The sequence below is a fragment of the Rhinolophus hipposideros genome (assembly GCF_964194185.1).
Source record: "Rhinolophus hipposideros genome assembly, chromosome: 10".
Taxonomy (NCBI): domain Eukaryota; kingdom Metazoa; phylum Chordata; class Mammalia; order Chiroptera; family Rhinolophidae; genus Rhinolophus; species Rhinolophus hipposideros.
Window position 1 is genome coordinate 12,196,771 of NC_138056.1, and position 18,539 is coordinate 12,215,309.

At 35.5% G+C, this 18,539-nt stretch overlaps 1 protein-coding gene and 1 pseudogene across 2 annotated transcripts; one reads left to right on the forward strand and one right to left on the reverse strand.

The window, feature by feature from the left end:
- Positions 1–11,020: 11,020 nt before the first annotated feature.
- Positions 11,021–11,959, forward strand: LOC308504313 (olfactory receptor 5W2-like; the record flags this gene model as incomplete). Its single annotated transcript, XM_081064661.1, has 1 exon — positions 11,021–11,959. One exon carries the CDS (start codon positions 11,021–11,023, stop codon positions 11,957–11,959), a length of 939 nt encoding a protein of 312 aa, XP_080920787.1.
- Positions 11,960–14,714: 2,755 nt separating this feature from the next.
- LOC308503363 (olfactory receptor 5I1-like) lies at positions 14,715–17,066 on the reverse strand (annotated as a pseudogene). The gene is made up of 2 exons: positions 17,040–17,066; positions 14,715–15,633 (listed from the first exon to the last, which is right to left on the reverse strand). The product of its transcript is annotated as an olfactory receptor 5I1-like (transcript).
- Between the last annotated feature and the right edge of the window lie 1,473 nt (positions 17,067–18,539).

The following is an 18,539-nucleotide window of genomic DNA, read 5'->3' on the forward strand; positions in this document are numbered from 1 at the left end:
AAATGTAGTAAGTTAGGATAAAAGCTATTGTGATCCCATATAACATACACTGATTTTTTTTTTTACGTCAGTCTATCATTAGCTTAAATTCGCAACATATGAGGAACTGTGCAATTCCCATGTTGGGGAGTTTGAAAATTTCTGTGAGATGAGTGGATCATGAGTACTCTCTAAATTGGAAATTCTTCTGAATGAAAACAAGAATTTAAAATATTTACTGAAATACATCACCATTTTTACATACCAAATTAACAAAGTGATTTAATTAATTATAGTGATATTGATCAATATCAATAGTGACTCAGAAAAACTCTTGTATAAATTTTTCTAGACAGTAAGTAGGAAACGTATATCAAAGGCTTAACTCTGACTACAATAAAAGCTATTTGATATTGAGAAATTTTATTCATAGTAAGCTGTCATAAGAATTGTTTAGTTACAATTACCAATCGTGAAAAACTATATCCAAAGTTACATTGCACCGCATATTCACAATGGGAATACTTAATTGTCAAAAACTGAGCAATTGTTAAACTATGGTACAACATATCCTGGCAGAAAGTTTCATTATTTAAAATGACATGGAGATGGTTATTTTAAAAAAAATGTCTATTACACTTGCTCTATACATGTAGATTTTAATAAAATGTATCCTTTGAGGCATGAATACGTATGGTAGAAATATCATACATTAATAATTTGATTTGGCTACAATCATACACAGATAAATCCTTTACCCACACTGAAAAAGAGATAAGTGAAAACTTTCCCAGCTTTTTTCAAGTAGTTGACTGGGAGAAGTGGTTATGTTGTATATTCTATCTAATGGGATCTACCATTCAGGCCTGTCCTTAAACAAAAGCTATATGAAATTTGAGAGATTTTATTCTCTACCCTACCTCCCAGATCAGGAAGAATATACCCATGACGTCATACACATATGTGTAATGAAAACTGAGTGAAGAGATTCTGGAATAGAGGCATAACCTGGTATTATCAACATATCTTGAACTAATTTTAAAGTAGTGAAAATAAATTACCTTCCAGTAGTCATGGTTTTCTCATTACCTGACAAAAAAAACCCTTATTATTGGCTCACTTCAAAGTTAAAACAGGAAAATCTACTTGGAAAATTGTCTTCCTAATGGTCTACGCTTATAAGAAACTATTTTATGGTAAACTCAAAACACGGGGGAAGAGGGGTGGTACAGGAGGGTCAAGGGGGGTCAAATATATGGTGATGGAAGGAGAACTGACTCTGGGTGGTGAACACACAATGTGATATACAGATGATGTATTATCAAAATGTACACTTGAAACCTATGATTTTACTAACCAGTGTCACCCCAAGAAATTTAATAAAAGTTATTAAAAAGTCTCTGGACATTTTCAGTGTCCCCTTGAGGCAGTGGAGGTGTGGGGCACTTTAGGGGTGTATAATCAACAGTCGTTAACAACTACTGCCTTATATCCTTGATTATGTATATGTAGATTTTTATATTTCTTCTGTTTGACTTAAAACTAATGTACAACTCTCGGTTTTTTGTGTCCCCAAAACTGTTTCTGATTAGTTCATACACATATTCTTTTCTTTAGATTCCGCATATAAGAGAGATCATATGGTACTTGTCTTTCTCTTTCTGACTTCACCTCAGGGATGCTGTGGATGCCTGGTCATGGCATTGTACACCAGAGGCTGGACATTAATGAATGCCAACTATAATTTTATGTGTATAATGTGATGGCTCGGTGTGAGGTCGAGGTGGTGGTGGATGGGGGGAGGGGGGTTCACGGTGTGAGGGATGTAAAAATAAAATAAAATAAAATAAAACTGATGGCTAAAAACCTCTAAAATTATCCTTCCAATAAATATAAAATTCTATACAACATTGAAAAAAAAAAACAAAAAACTAATGTACAAATTAAATATGTTTGCTTATCTCTCAAATGATATTATTCTAAGGGTTCAAAAATTTGTATTATCTTTGAAACTAGGAAATCTTGGTATGTAAAATTTTCTTCCTAATAATTTCTTCCCAGAAATTCTTTATTTTTCCCCTTGTGAGCCAGAATGTTTTTTCCATGGTCTAAAATATTACTAAGAGATAGCTCTACTTATTAGATTTCTCCAGAAGTTCCTTTTCTTCCTTTCAATTCAAATTTATTTAAGTACCCGCCTATTCTACCTTGCATGACTCTTCCAAACATTCACAAAAGTAGAGAGATATATTCCGGAAAACTCTCAGGGTCCTTCTTTCTCCCATTCCCAGGAAACAGTGGTGGGGACACTACTATGCAGGAGCTCAGTAGCCAGACCCTCTACTCAAAACTCTGGAAAGTGAGCACTTTCTGTTACAGATAATTAATTTTTCCAAATCATTATTCCCATGAAAAACTGACTGAATCTAAGGCACTTACTAAATAGCGTTCATAGAAAGGATATCCCTATTTTCCCAGATCTGCAAACAAATCTGCCAGTAGAAAAGAGCCCCCTTCTGCCTCTGGAGAATGGATTTGAGGGACATGCTGAGACTTTTATATCTACTTCCACTCCCTGTGCCACCAGGACCCAAGAGAAAATAGCTTCCTTCTTAGTGAGGCCTCAAAACAAGCAATTAAAATTAATTATTGTTTTCTGATGTAATTCTGGTTTCTTGGAAATCCTGAAGAAAATCAACACCATATTTAAAATCATTTCATATAAAAAAGAACCAAAAGTTTAAATGACTTCTCCCCATGCTCCATGATCATTCCCATAACTCCAAAAATTTTGATGTAACAGTCATAGCAAAAGTTATATTTATTTATTCAACAAATCCTTCTGTTTTTAACATTGTTTAATGCTTTTAGTTTTGTAGATTTACTGAAATATAGTTAACAAATAAAAATTGTATATATTTGAGGTATATAACTAACGTTCTGATATACATATACATTCTTTTTTTAATTTATTGGGGTGACATTTGTTAGTAAAATTACATAGATTTCAGGTGTATAATTCTGTATTACATCATCTATAAATCCCATTGTGTTCACCACCCAGGGTCAGTTCTCCTTCCATCACCATATATTTGATTCCCCTTAACCCTCATCTCCCACCCCCCACACCCCTTATCCTCTGGTAACCACTAAACTATTTTCTGTGTCTATAAATTCTTGTTTCTCATTTGTTTCTCTTGTTCTTTTGTTGTTTTTTGTTTATATACCACACATCAGTGAAATCATAGGGTTCTCTGCTTTTTCTGGGTGGCTTATTTTGCTTATCATTATACTCTCAAGATCAATCCATGTAGTCACAAATGTTCCTGTATCATCTTTTCTTACAGCCGAACAGTATTCCATTGTGTATATATACCACAACTTCTTTATCCATTCATTCATCTATCGAAGAACATTTTGGTTGTTTCCATGTCTTGGCCACCGTAGACAAAGCTGCAATGAACATTGGAACACATGTGTCTTTATGTATAAACGTTTTCAGATATTTTGGGTAGATACACAGGAAAGGGATTGCCGGGTCATACGGTAATTCTATTCGTAATTTTTTGAGGAACCTCCACACTGCCTTCCATAATGGCTGCACCACTCTGCATTCCCACCAACAGTGTATGAGGGTTCCTTTTTCTCCACAGCCTCTCCAACACTTGTTACTATTTGTCTTCTTGATGATAGCCATTCTGACTGGGGTGAGGTGATATCTCATTGTGATTTTTATTTGCATTTCTCTGATGATTAGTGATGTTGAGCATTTTTTCATATGTCTATTTGCCATTTGTGTGTCCTCTTTGGAGAAATGTCTCTTCACATTTCTCTTCACGTCCTCTGCCCATTTTTCAATTGGGTTGTTTGTTTTTTTGTTGTTGAGCTACATGAGTTCCTTGTATATTTTGGATATTAGCCCCTTATAGGAGGCACTGTTTGCAAAAATCTTCACCCTTTCAGTTGGTTGCCTCTTTATTTTGTCCACGGTTTCTTGTGCTGTGCAGAACTTTTTAAGTTTCATATAGTCCCATTTGTTTATTTTAGCTTTTACTTCCATTGCTTTTGGAGTCAAATTCATAAAATGCTCTTTGAACCCAAGGTCCATAAGTTTAGTACCTATGTTTTCTTCTATGAAGTTTATTGTGTCAGGTCTTATGCTTAAGTCTTTGATCCATTTTGAATTAAGTTTGGTACATGGTGACAGATAGCAGTCCAGTTTCATTCTATTGCACGTGGCTATCCAATTCTCCCAGCACCATTTATTGAAGAGGCTGTCTTTCCTCCATTGTATGTTTTTAGTTTCTTTCTCAAAAATTATCTGTCCATATTTATGTGGTTTTATTTCTGGGTTCTCAATCCTATTCCATTGGTCTATGTGTCTGTTTCTCTGCCAAGACCATGCTGTTTTGATTATTGTAGCCCTGTAGTAAAAGAGAAAGTCAGGGAGTGCGATACCTACAGAATTGTTCTTTTTTCTTAAGATTGCTTTGGCTATTCGGGGTCTTTTGTGGTTCCAAACAATCTGATGATTTTTGTTTGTTTGTTTGTTTGTTTGTTTGTTTGTTTGTTTGTTTTTCTGGATAATTTTTTTTTAATTTATTACTTTCAGGTGTACAAGGCAAGGTAATACTTAGACGTTTTGTTCTATTTCTTTAAAAAATGCCATTGGGATTTTGATGGGGATTGCATTAAATCTGTATATTGCTTTCGGTAATATGGCCATTTTAACTATGTTGATTCTTCCAATCCATGAGCATGGAATGTCTTTCCATTTCTTTTTGTCTTCTTCAATTTTTTCAAAAATGTCTAATAGTTTTCAGCATATTAGTTCCTTCACATCCTTGGTTAAGTTTATTCCTAGGTATTTTATTCTTTTTGCTGCAATTGCAAAAGGAATTGATTTTTGTATTTCTTTTTCTGAGATTTCACTGTTAGTATATAGGAATGCAATGGACTTTTGTACGTTGATTTTGTAGCCAGCAACTTTACTATATTCGTTGATTGTTTCTAATAGCTTTTTGGTGGAGTCTTTAGGGTTTTCTAAATATAGCATCATGTCATCTGCAAAGAGTGACAATTTAACTTCTTCATTCCCAATTTGGATGCCTTTTATTTATTTCTCTTCCCTGATGGCTCTGGCAAGGACTTCCAAAACTATGTTGAAAAGCAGAGGTGATAGGGGACAGCCCAGTCATGTTCCTGAACATAGAGCAAAGGGCTTCAGTTTTTCACCATAAATTATGAAGTTAGCTGAGGGCTTGTCATCTATGGCCTTTATTATGTTATGGTATTTTCCTTCTATACCTATTTTATTAAGTGTTTTAATCATAAAGGATGTTGTATCTTGTCAAATGCTTTTTCTGCATCAATTGATATAATCATATGATTTTTTTGTCCTTTATTTTGTTTATGTGATGTATCACATTGATGAATTGGCAGATGTTGAACCATCCTTGTGCTCCAGGGATGAACCCCACTTGGTGGTGATGAATAATCTTTTTAATGCATTGTTGTATTCGATTTGCTAGAATTTTGTTTAGGATTTTTGCATCTGTATTCATCAGAGATATTGGTCTGTAGTTTTCTTTTTTTGTGTTGTCCTTACCAGGTTTTGGTATCAGGGTAATGTTGGCCTCATAAAATGACTTAGGGAGTACTGTCTCTTCTTCAATTTTTTGGAAGAATTTGAGCAGGATTCGTATTAGATCCTCTTTGAAGGTTTAGTAGAATTCAGTAGTGAAGGCATCTTGGTCCAGGACTTTAGCTTTCGGGAAGGTTATGGATGACTGATTCAATTTTGTTACTGGTGATCGGTCTGTTTAGATTTTCCAGTTCTTCATGGTTCAGCCTTGGAAGGCTATATGTTTCTGAGAACTTGTCCATTTCTTCTAGGTTATTGAATTTGGTGGCATATAGTCCTTCATAGTATTCTTGGATGATCCTTTGTATTTCTGTGGTGTCCTTGATAACTTCCCCTTTCTCATTATTGATTTTGTTAGTGTCTTGTCTCTTCTTATCTTAGTGAGTCTAGCCAAGGGTTTGTCAATTTTGTTAATCTTTTCAAAGAACCAGCTTTGTCACATTAATTTTTTCTATTGTCTTTTTGTTCTCTATTTCATTTAGTTCTGCTCTGATTTTTGTTACTTCCTTTCTTCTGCTGACCTTGGGTTTCACTTGTTCTTCTTTTTCCAGTTCTTTAAGGTGTAACATGAGGTTATTTATTTGGGATTTTTCTTGTTTCTTGAGATAGGCCTGTAATGATATAAATTTCCCTCTTAAAACTGCTTTCGCTGCATCCCAAAAATTTTTGTAAGATGTATTTTCATTGTCATTTGTTCTATGTATCTTTTGATCACTCCTCTAATTTCCTCTTTGACCCAGTCGTTCTTTAAAAGTATGTTGTTTAATCTCCATGTATTTGTGTTTATCCTGCTTTCTTTTTGCATTTTATATCCAATTTCAAAGCATTGTGATCAGAGAATATGCTTGGTATGATTTCAATCGTCTTAATTTTGCTGAGGCTGATTTTATGTCCCAATATGTGGTCTATCTTGAGAATGTTCCATGTACACTCAAAAAGAATGTATAGTCTGATGTTTTAGGATGAAGTGCTCTGTGTATGTCAATTATGTCCATTTCATCTAATGCATCATTTAGGACTGCTATTTCATTATTTATTTTCTGTTTGGATGATCTATCCATAGCTGCCAATGATGTATTTAAGTCCCCTAGTATAATTGTGTTTTGGTCAATTTCTCCCTTTAGTTCTGTTAGTAGTTGCTTGGTGTATTTTGGTGCTCCCTGATTGGGGGTATAAATATTGATGACTGTTATGTCTTCTTGTTGTACAGTCCTATTTGCCATTATGAAATGTCCATCTTTGTCTCTTGTTATCTTTTTCACCCTGAAGTCTGTTTCATCTGATGCCATTATGGCTACACCTGATTTTCTCTCGGTACCGTTTGTTTGGAGTGTCAATTTCCACCCTTTCTTTCACTTTGATTCTATGCTTGTCCTTGTAGCTGAGATGTGTCTCTTGGAGACAGCATATGGTTGGGTTTAGTTTTTTGGTCCAATCTGCTACTCTGTGCCTTTTTATTGGTGAGTTCAGGCCATTTACATTTAGGGTGATTATTGATACATGAGGATTTCCTGTCATTCTATCTTTAGTTTTCTGGTAAGGCTGTGTCTCCATTGTTTCTTTGCCTGTTTTTTGTTGTCTATTACTTCTGTGCATGTGTGTGTTTCTTAAATCCTCTTCCATGCACATATGCATGTATGATCTATATTAGTTGAAACAGTAACCCAAATCCTCTATATTTCTACCATTGTCCACCACCCACCAGTCTGTCTACTTAAATATTTAAGAATAAATATTAAATTAGACATTAATTGCGTTAGTCTGGTACTAGGGCTGCAGAATATATAGAAATTAGCCAAACACTGCTATTATTTCTAAGGAACTTACAATGTAGTAGAAGACACAAAGCTGAATAAAATAAACATCATGAAAGAAAAAGTATATTAAATATAGTGGATGTTATAGTCATAAAATAATTGTAATCCAGCTGAATGACATTTAGTTGGAGAAATGGAATCACACATGCTTAATTACAATAAAGAATATTTAAACATTGGAGAATTGTTATACTTCTCAGTGGGAAGGTGATGGAGTTTGTTTCAGAAATGAAGGAAATAGGATAAACATAATTAAGGATAATAATAATTAACTAAAATAATTATTTTAGTTAATAAATTTATTTATTAAATAAATTTATTTATTTATTTAATAAATTTATTATGATAAATAAGAATTGAGATTAAATAAATCAATAGAGAGTACATTTGAGTTTTTGTAGCAGTCTGATTTGACTGCAGGAAGGTGGAATAGACTCGGGGTACAATGAATCACACTATAAAAATAATTTTACCTGATGTTGATCAATTTGGTGTAAGTGTGAAAAATTAAAAGTTGTGCCTTTGCTAAAGTTGTTGCAATGTTCTCTGGGGAAAATCAGAACTAGAAATCTAATTAATTATGTGTTTGCATAATAGAGAAGTGGGGGAGCAGAGGCTTTAGGGATTTAAGTCCCAAATGTCACTAAGTAAAAGTAACACATGATCAGCTTATGTTGTTCAGCTACCAGAGCCCATCACAGAAAGACTTGCTCATCACAGGTAGGTTTCTGAGTTGCCAAATATAAAGAAATCAGAAAACCGACCACATTCAAATTTTTCATGTATCAACAGACACATAATATAATGCATACATAGAAACAAGACAGAATGCTATATATCTCAAGAACATTTATTGTTCCTGTATCTACTTTCATTTCAATGGAGAAGACAGCTTAAAATGAAAAGATAAGCAAGTTGGCATTATGTAGTCTATTGTTTTCACCTCTTTTATCAGGTCTCTCTCTGGAAAAAGGATTTGTCATTCAGCAAAGGTCAGTAATACAAATGGGTTATAAACATGGCCTCAAACCAGTGAAGATGAGTGATAGAACAGGTCTATAAAATGTGTTCAATGTTTTAGTAAACACTAAAGTTGTCATACACCAAAACAGTATCATAAAAATTTTCACTTATTAACTTATATGAAATACCATTGTCAGTGACAACATCAATGTTTTGCTTTAGTAAAAACATACGAAATTAGCATGTTGGATATCTTTTTGCATTAAGGCTCAAGGACTGTCACTGAAATGCTTGTTATGTTGTTATTGCCCAGGGTGTTAGTGCAGGGATGTTTTAATTCTGAAAATTCACATGCTTTTTAAAAAATTGAGAACTATATGTATGTGACTTCAAAAGATATATATATATCTATCTTATATATGTACATATATGTATCTCATATATATACATATTTATGTATATATATATATATATATATTACACCCCACCACACACACACATATATAAAGGTTTAAAAGGTTTTCTACAAAGATTACTTACTATCAGATTGTAAATAACTGCAGGATTTCATTAATTTTTAGATCTCATATTTTGAAAACACGTCTTCAAAATATATTTGTAAAATTAATAAAGCATACAACATAAACAGAATTTTAAATTAAATGGCTATCTTTTATTTTGCTTAAATACTATGTTGCTTGTAGAACAGAGATATTTTTAGCAACCCACAAGCCCTACTTTTCTTGTTTCTGGTAACAGGGACACTTACTAAACCACGTTATTTTTGGCAGCATCGTCATGTGAGATAATGGTCCAGGCCTTGGGGTAGACACCATTTTCCAGAAGAAGGAGTTTATAAGAAGACAGTTGCTCAGTTACTATTATGCTATGGATACCAGTGATACCAGAAAAACCAAAAAGACATAGATTCGTTAATTTACATAATTGAAGTACATGTACATGGATACCAGGGATTACAATAAAGTATAAAGATGGATTGTGTCGGTGGTTAGATGTATTTTATTGTAGTAAACTTCTAACCTATTCTTTTATTTATTTCAAATATGTGTATTCATTTTTAGAAGAAAACATATTTTTTGATGATAGGAACAGATATTTAGGCCAAGGGTTTGAAAACCTGCACATTTATCACTAGATTTTATTCACATATTCTCTGTTTTTCACCTACTTTCAACTTCATTTTCCTTATGTTCCCACAGAACCATATGATACCATGTCTCCCCAAAAATAAGACCAGCTCTCATATTAATTTTTGCTCCAAAAGAGGCATTAGGGCATATTTTCAGGGGATGTCTTAATTTTCATGTACAACAATCTACATTTATTCAAATAGAGTCATGTCATCTTCTTCTGGAACATTGTCATAAAGTACTAAATGTGTCCATCTGCCTGACGATCTTAACTGGGGCTTATTTTTGGGTAGTTCTTATTTTCGGGGAAACATGGTATTATGGTTGGGTGAATATAGCAGTGGGACCTAGAATTCCATTGGCCCCCAAGGACCACCAACACCACTGAAGGGAGGCAGGATTCACTGGTATTCAAGTGAAATAGGGATCAGTGAAAACAACAAAGTTATATAACAATTTCTAGGGACTTGGGATGGTGTCAGAGTTTAGACATGAATGTTTCTAAAGTAATGAGACTGTGGACCATGAGTACTTTTAAATGTGTCTTACAGAGCAGATCTTTTGGAGAATAGACCATGTGGATTCCAGTAGATTAGAGTTGAAGGACTCACGCAGTAACCCATACGCTCTTTATCCCTCTCTGTCACTTGTGCTAATAGCATCCCTACAATCAGGTCTCAAACATTCTTCATAATCTGCCCTCAGCTCAGCAGCTGCCAGAGGAGGCACTGTTAACCCTGTCATCTTCCTGACTGCACTCTGGCTCATCATCGTTCATGGAGAATCTTCAAACTTCTTCTCTGGCAACCACCATCCTCCCTGCTTCAGCGGGTCCTGGATCAGACCCTGGTTTATTAAGGGAGAATAGGACCTGAGGGGCTAATAGAATAGTGGGGGATGTTACATCTAGGAAACTGCAATAGCTCTACCTGCTCAACAATTTTGGATGATGAGGAAATAACAAAGAAGTATATTTATTACCTGCACCTCTCATAACTATGCTTCTCTATTACAAGATATAACAATGTTCCTACAACACTGTAAACAAAACCAATCTTGTCAGAACATGTGGTTATCTGGACCAGCTAACGATAAGAACGACTGCCTAGAAAACTGAGAACATCAATTTCTTAATATAAGATAGAAATAGCAAAAAGTATCATAAGTACTACATAAGTTGGTGTGAAAATAGTATGATTTATTTTGGATGAAAGTTCACTACAAACTCTATACAGTGCTATACAAATGTAGGCATTGTTATTATAATTATCATTTCATCAATTTATACTAAATTGGATATATTTCTAAGACAGTCATATTCTCTTAAGCAAAACTAGCGGTGTTTATCTCCTCTTCTAATGACTGGAAAATAGAAAGGACTAGCAGTTTACTATTAAGAGATTAATTTGACTTTACCCCCCACTTCCATCCCTTCCTTCAGACGCAGTGATTCCCAGACCTGAGTTATGGCTGTTGAGAACTGCACTGGCTTCACCGACTTCATACTCCTAGGACTTTCTGGCAGACAGGATGTGCAGCGGGGGCTCTTTGTACTCTTTCTGCTGATTTACAGCATCACTGTGATTGCCAATTTAGGGATGGTTTGGCTGATCAATATGGACCCCAGATTTCACACGCCCATGTATTATTTCCTGAGCAATCTGTCTTTCTGTGATGTCTGCTACTCCTCCACTGTCTCTCCGAAGATGCTGGCTGATTTCTTATCTGAGCAAAAGAGGATTCCATATAATTTATGTGCCATCCAGATGTTTCTTTTTGGCGCCTTTGCAGATGTGGAATGTCTCCTGTTGGCTGTCATGGCCTATGACCGTTATGTAGCCATTTGCAATCCACTTCTTTATACAGTTACCATGTCCAGGAGCATCTGTACCCAGCTGGTAGCCATTGCCTACCTTGTGGGCTTGGTGGATTCAGCAATCCACACCTGCTGCACATTTCGATTGCTTTTCTGCAATTCTAATATCATCAATCACTTTTTCTGTGACATCCCACCCTTACTTGCCCTCTCGTCCTCAGACACATCCATCAATGAGATGGTGATGTTCACTTTCATTGGCTGTGTTGTGGGGTTCAGTATTATCACTATCTGCCTCTCCTACAGCTACATCATAACTACCATCCTTAGAATGAACTCAGCAGAGGGGAGACGCAAAACCTTCTCTACCTGTGCCTCCCACTTAACTGCTGTGGCGATATTCCATGGGACACTCTTGTTCATGTATTTTCGACCCAGCTCAAGTTATTCCATGGACACAGACAAAATGGCCTCTGTTTTCTACACAGTTGTCATACCCATGTTAAACCCACTGATTTATAGCTTAAGGAATAAGGATGTGAAAGGTGCCCTGAAAAAAGCAATTGGCACTAAATTATGTTCTGGGTGAACCAGTGTTTTCACCCCAAAGTTTTATTGAAAGATTCTCAGAGGTAAAGTTCAGGTACTATGACATAGGTTCCTATAGTCTTACCAGTACAATCTTCTGGATATTTTCTGTTCCTTATGTTTGTGTCTAAAATTGAGTGTAAGAAGCAATAATTACTGATCTTAGTTTTCTCTCCAAACTAAGTTAAATAAGAATAGGTCCACTTTGTTCTTTTGCAAGGACGGTCTTTTTATACCTTTCTTTTCTGTTTAGTAGTATGTCCCAGTGAGGTATCGTGAAAATGGCAATCACACCCATGTCAATTTAACTTAGCGTCGTTAAGATGCCTTTAAACATGCATGCATATAATGGGTTTAATAAACTTGCACAGTGAGAAGAGAGTGTTACTGGTTAAGTTAGGTTTGTTTGTTTCCTTCCTATGTACTATATAGTTTCACCCTGTAAATATCCCATCATACACTTAGAAATATATAGTTAGTAGATAAATAAATAGGAATATATTGAAAATCTCCTGTCATAACTCAAACTTCCATGAAGGCACATCCCTTCTCTGTCTTGTTCACCATCATTTCTGCTTTGCTGTTGACAATGTTCAGCTCCAGGATGCTATTCTAAAATGTTTGTTTAATAAATTAATGAGTGTAACCTGAAATAGAATGCAAAAAGGAACTCTCTTCATTAATTCTACTCTAGGATGTTCATCCTGGTTGAAATCTATCAGCGCTTCTTTCTTTTGTCCTTGGCTATGATAAAAATCAGGGAAAATAATTGTCTGACGTAAAAATCTTCTAGGATCCTCTTTTCCTCATCATCATTACCCAGTTATATCAGCAGACATCTCCAGGATCAAAAGCTCTAGATTTATATTACACCTCACAGTGCACACCAACCTTTGAATTTCCCTTCCTGCCCTCACTCTGGAGAACACACGTAGTGCTCTTGACAAATGTAAAGAAATCACATAAATGGAAGCTGGGGATAAAGTACCTGGACCTTTTCCAAAGGCCAGTGGAAAAGAGGACTCGATCTCCTTTGGTGTGCTCATAGAATCATATGTACTAGTTAAAATTAAAATAAACTTAAAAAGCTGAAATGATGGAACATTACTCAGCCATAAGAAAAGATGAAATACTGTCATTGGTGACAATATGAATGGATCTTGACATCAGCATGCTCAGCAAAATAAGTCAGACAGACAAAGTCAGGAACCGTATGATTTCACTCATATATGGGATATAAAACTGAAAGCAACAAGTGAACAAGACAAACAAAAACTCATAGACACAGACAACATTAAATGTTTACCAAAGAGTAAGGGGGAGGAGGTGGTAGAAGGGGTTAAAGGGGATCAAATATATGGTGATGGAAGGAGAACTGACTCTGGGTGGTGAACATGCAATGCAATACATAGATGATATACTATAGAATTGCACACTTTAAATCTATAATGTTATTAACCAATGTCACCCCAATAAATGTAATAAGTTAATTAATTAATTAACTAAATTTTTTAAAACCTGAAATGAAATTGATAGTTTAAGGTAAAAGGAAGATATGTTAAGTTAATAATGTTTTCAACAGAAAAAAAAAACAAAGAACACGATAGTATTTACATTATCGTTTCATTTGTAATCGTCTATATTGGCTCTGTGTATCTGTATCTGTGAAATAAACTAGAATTAAAATTTCTAAATAAAATTTTAGTGGTGATCATTGCTGAGTAGATAGATGTTAGGTAATCCTATGAAGTATTCCTAAAACTCAATTTATTGCATATGCTGTTTGCACTGTACTCAATTAGGAATTTATTTAGTTATAAAAACATAATACAGTTTCCGGTACACAAGAGTATTCATTTTATTTTGGGCGGTTTCCAAGAAAGGGACATGGAGACACTCTTTTCTGGTTTCACGGGGACAGAGTAATGGGTTACATGAGGTTTTTTATTTAAATCCTCTTCCCTAATTTTATATATTCCAGCAGTGTATAAAATGAAGTATTCTGGCCAACTATAATTTTATATATATAATGTGATGGCTCAGTGTGAGGTCGGAGGGATAGTGGATGGGGGGAGGGGGGTTCACAGTGTGAGGGATATAAATGATGAACGTCTAAGTATTACCTTGTCTTGTACACCTGAAACTAATAAATAAATTTTAAAAAAATAAAAATAAAAAATAAAAAAATGAAGTATTCTGTACTTCAAAACATCCTAAGAATAAAACAACACATTAAAAACATGCTATTTTCAGCAAATCACTAGTCTAGCATCACTGTTTGAACAGAGTTTTAACACAAATCAAAATATTTCATTATTTCTTAAATATTTTCTAAAGATTTTAATAGCCTTACATATGGTTAGGATACCAGGGTTTTTTTTCTTTCTTTCGTTTTTTTTTTGTTTGTTTGTTTGTTTTTTACTTATATTCATTTTAAGAAAATGATAACAATGGGAGTAGGTTAAAGATAAAAAGTAGATTTTGAAGTAAAACTGATCTGAGTTCATATCTGTATAATATCATTTCCTTATCAGCTCTGTGTGTGCTTATCCAACACACTCCCTATCCGGGACTAAACTGGTGCTGTCAGAAAAGATGATATTATTCATGGCATCATGCCCTTTTTGATGGCTAAGACTTCATTATCCACAGATTAGGGGAACATCCATAAAAACTAACTTTTCCAACAGTTTTAAGAACTAAAGTTCAAGAAATAGACATTGTTGAAAAGCTGTCAATCTCATTTTCAAGGTTTCTTAAAAAAGAAACATTTGCCTAATGACTTTCCTAAAGGCATGTTTGACATCTTTATTCCTTAGACTGTAAATTAGGGAGTTCAACATGGGTATAATCAATGTATAGAACACAGAGGTCACTTTGTCAATATCCAGTGAATGATCAGCGCTGGGGCGCAAATAAATGAAAATAAGGGTACCATGGTAAATAGTGACCACGGTCAGATGGGAAGCACAAGTGGAAAACCCTTTTCTTCTTCCCTCGGCAGAACCTGTTTTAAGAATAGCTGCTATGATGCACACATAAGAGAGAAGAACTGTCAGAAGACAGATCGCTTCCACCAAACTAGCAAAGACAACAAGAACAATGTCATGTTTGTAAGTGTCAGTGCAGGACAGAGAGAAGAGTGGGGAGATACCACAAAAGAAATGGTTTATTTCTTTGGAGCAAAAAGACAGCTGGAAGGTATTAGTGGTGCGAATAACTGAGCTCATGGGACCCCCAAAAATGCTCCGATAACAAGTTGGCAGCAAATTTTCTTAGACATCATAGTGGTATAAAGCAGTGGGTTACAGATTGCTATATAGCGGTCATAAGCCATGGCAGCCAAGAGGAAAGATAACATGTCAACCAAAGAGCAGAAAAAATATAACTGTGAAACACAGCCATTGTAAGAAATGGTCTTCTTAACGGAAACCAAGTCCACTTTGTGGACTTGTGTGGTACAAGTACTTTGTGGGCAATGAGGGAAGAGTAGCATGTATCGATGAAGGACAAAATGCAGAGGAAAAAGTACATAGGAGTGTGCAAGGGGGAACTGGTTGTGATTAACAAAATCATGCCAAGTTTCCCCATCAAAGTAACAGAGTAGATGCAATAAAACACTGCAAAAAGAACACTCTGAAGTTCTGGATGGTCACTAAATCCCAAGAGAAAGAACTGTTTTCAGAGTGCTCCACATCCTAAACTTCATCCTAGATGTCAAATCAAAGATTTTTCAGTGTATAACAAACTTTATTTTTCTCTTCCATGTGATAGCTTTGTTGTCTCCTTTCTTCTTAAAAGCCCCTCCAATAATGCTGAGGTTTGTTTTAAAATTATCAAATGTTAAATGTGCACTTTTTGTTGCTGCTGTGGTTTTATTGGAAATACCCCGAGGATTTAAACTTGTTTTATTCTAGGCATGTTTTTCTCAAAACATCATTTTGTTATATGTAAAATATGTGACTATAAGAAGAAAAGCATTTAAAATCCTACCAAGCACTAATATCCTAGGATTAAAATAAGAACACTATCTTTTTCATTTGCCTTCTTACTACACTGTTGTCAGCTTTAGTCCATTTTTCACTGGAAAAATTAATTTTGAGACTTAAAGATAAAACAATATTGAGCCATTGCAACATTTTTTGTAATCCATTTACGTAGCCCTTCTGTTCTCATAGAAGAAAGTCGTGCCTCTCTAAGAAGGTTGTGGTTCCCTGGGATAAGGCAGGACCTTTTATATTTTGCTTCGAGGCTTTGAGAATAGATTTCTAATCTCACAACAGGAACACATACTCTGTATCCAAATCCCAGTGGAAAAATTTATGTCAGCAATTAAACGGTTCTACTAAAGAGTTGATTAAACACAAAATGAAAGGATGTAATTTGTTCTTGTACATCTTGAAAATGTCTCCAAGAAAAGTATAGATTGGCTCTCAAAATTGTAAATTATTATATATAACATTGGATTATGATATTTGTCATCTAATTTGATTTAACCAGCTCAAAGCAACTTACTTAACCACTAACAGAATATTCTGTATGTTAGCATGGAGGAATAAACGGGAAAGAAGCAAACACATATCTACCTAGCTGTTGAGAATTAGATCTTGAAAGTCATCATGAAGATGGAAAACCAATTATAAACAAAGTTAATGACTCTGTGTTATACGTGCATCATGTTGAAATGGAATTCTGGCCATCCAAGGCCAGAATAGACCTGAGAGTTTCCAACAAATACATTTACTCTGTGAATATGTTGTGCAAGACAGTGTTCTGGGTATAAAACAGAGAAAAGGAGGATAATTTCAACTGAACATTAAGAATCCTGACAAGTACCAAGTAGTGAATGAGAGACAGTAGAGGAAGCAACATAAGCAATTACATGGGGAATGGAAAGTCCATCACATGACTAGAAACATGAAAATGAGATTTAGAGCGAATGTGTTACCTAATGAAGAAAGACTGTAGGAAAAAAAAAAAATTATATATATATATATATATATATGTATGTATACACACACACACACACACGAGGTAGGGCAATTATGTTTGCAAACTCATCCTAGAAAAGTGCTACATACCTCATTGCTGAACATCACTACGGTCATCTTCGACATAATCCCCTTGGGAAGCTATGCACCAATGTCAGTGCCTAGTCCACTCTTCAAAGCAATTTGGGAACTCTTTCCCAAAAGAGATCCCAAAAGTGATCCCATTTTGATGGAATGGCCATCAAAGCTGTCATCATATTACCCTTGGTGTCCTGAATGTCATCAAAATGTAAAGAAAGAAGGTAAAGAAAGAAGCTACTGGAGGCCAGATCAGGGGAATAAGAAGGGTGTTCCAATACAGTTATTTGTTTACTGGCTAAAAACTCCCTCACAGACAGTGCCCTGTGAGCTGGTGCGTTGTCGTGATGCAAGGGCCATGAATTGTTGGGGAAAAGTTCAGGTAATTTTCAACTAACTTTATCACACTGGCTTTTCAGCACTTCCAAATAGTAAACTTGGTTAACTGTCCAGTTGGTACAAATTCACATTGAATAATCCCTCTGATATCAAAAAAGGTTGGCAACGTGATTGCAATAAGTTTGCAAACTTAATTGCTCTACCTCGTGTGTGTGTGTGTGTGTGTATGAGTGTGTGTGTGAGTGTGTGTGTGTGTGTGTGTAGGCAATGAGAGATATGAGCAGTTTTGAACTTTTATCTGCCCAGAGGATTAACCTCAGTAGAAAGAAACTCTTCTTTTCCAATAATTTCAGCAAAATCCCAGAGGTACATCATTACATTACTATTGTCTGCTCAGAAAGCAATCACTGAGTTTCTTGGTGACTGACCATGAAGATGTCACCAAATACCATTGGGGGCAGAAACAGAAACCCACCCAGAATAGGAGAGGCTGGGTGCCCACCAGGAAATTGAAATGTGATTAATAAAAAAAGGAGAAATACATATGGACACCTACAGTTTGCATGTAAGAGAGAAACCAAAGTATGTATGTAAAATAAAACCACTTACAGAAATACAGAAGAAACTTTTATGTGCTTACTTTTCAGACATGTCTGAGGAGCACTTGGCGTTCCTCCATTATTCCCAGAAAACTGGGGGTGTTACCTATGAAGTAATATTGGAAAAAAAAATAGAAATCAGACATTTCATGTTTTTGTGAATCTAAATGTAATGCAGACTTCCTTTCTGCTAATAAGACAAAACAAATAGCCTTTAGATATAAAAAGTATGCCGAAGATATGTCATCAAAATGGCGGTGTGAGGTGAGCTTCTGTAAAGCTCCCCTGGAATTTACAACTAATCGCACAACAATAACTCCACAAAGGACTCCCTGCACAGCAGACAGGCAAGACGAAGAGGCCCACTACTGAATTCACCTCCAGGTGTGGGAGTCGCGGGAGCGGGAAAGGAGGGAAGGGAGAAGTGCGGGGACAGAGCCCCCTGGCACAGGACGCATACCCAGCTCAGTGCTCCAAGCACTCTGAATCCCGGAACTACCTCAGCTGAGGGAGAGGGAAGAACTCGGACTGCTAGGGCTACGCTTATGGCCCACAGGGCTGAAGGGGAAGCATA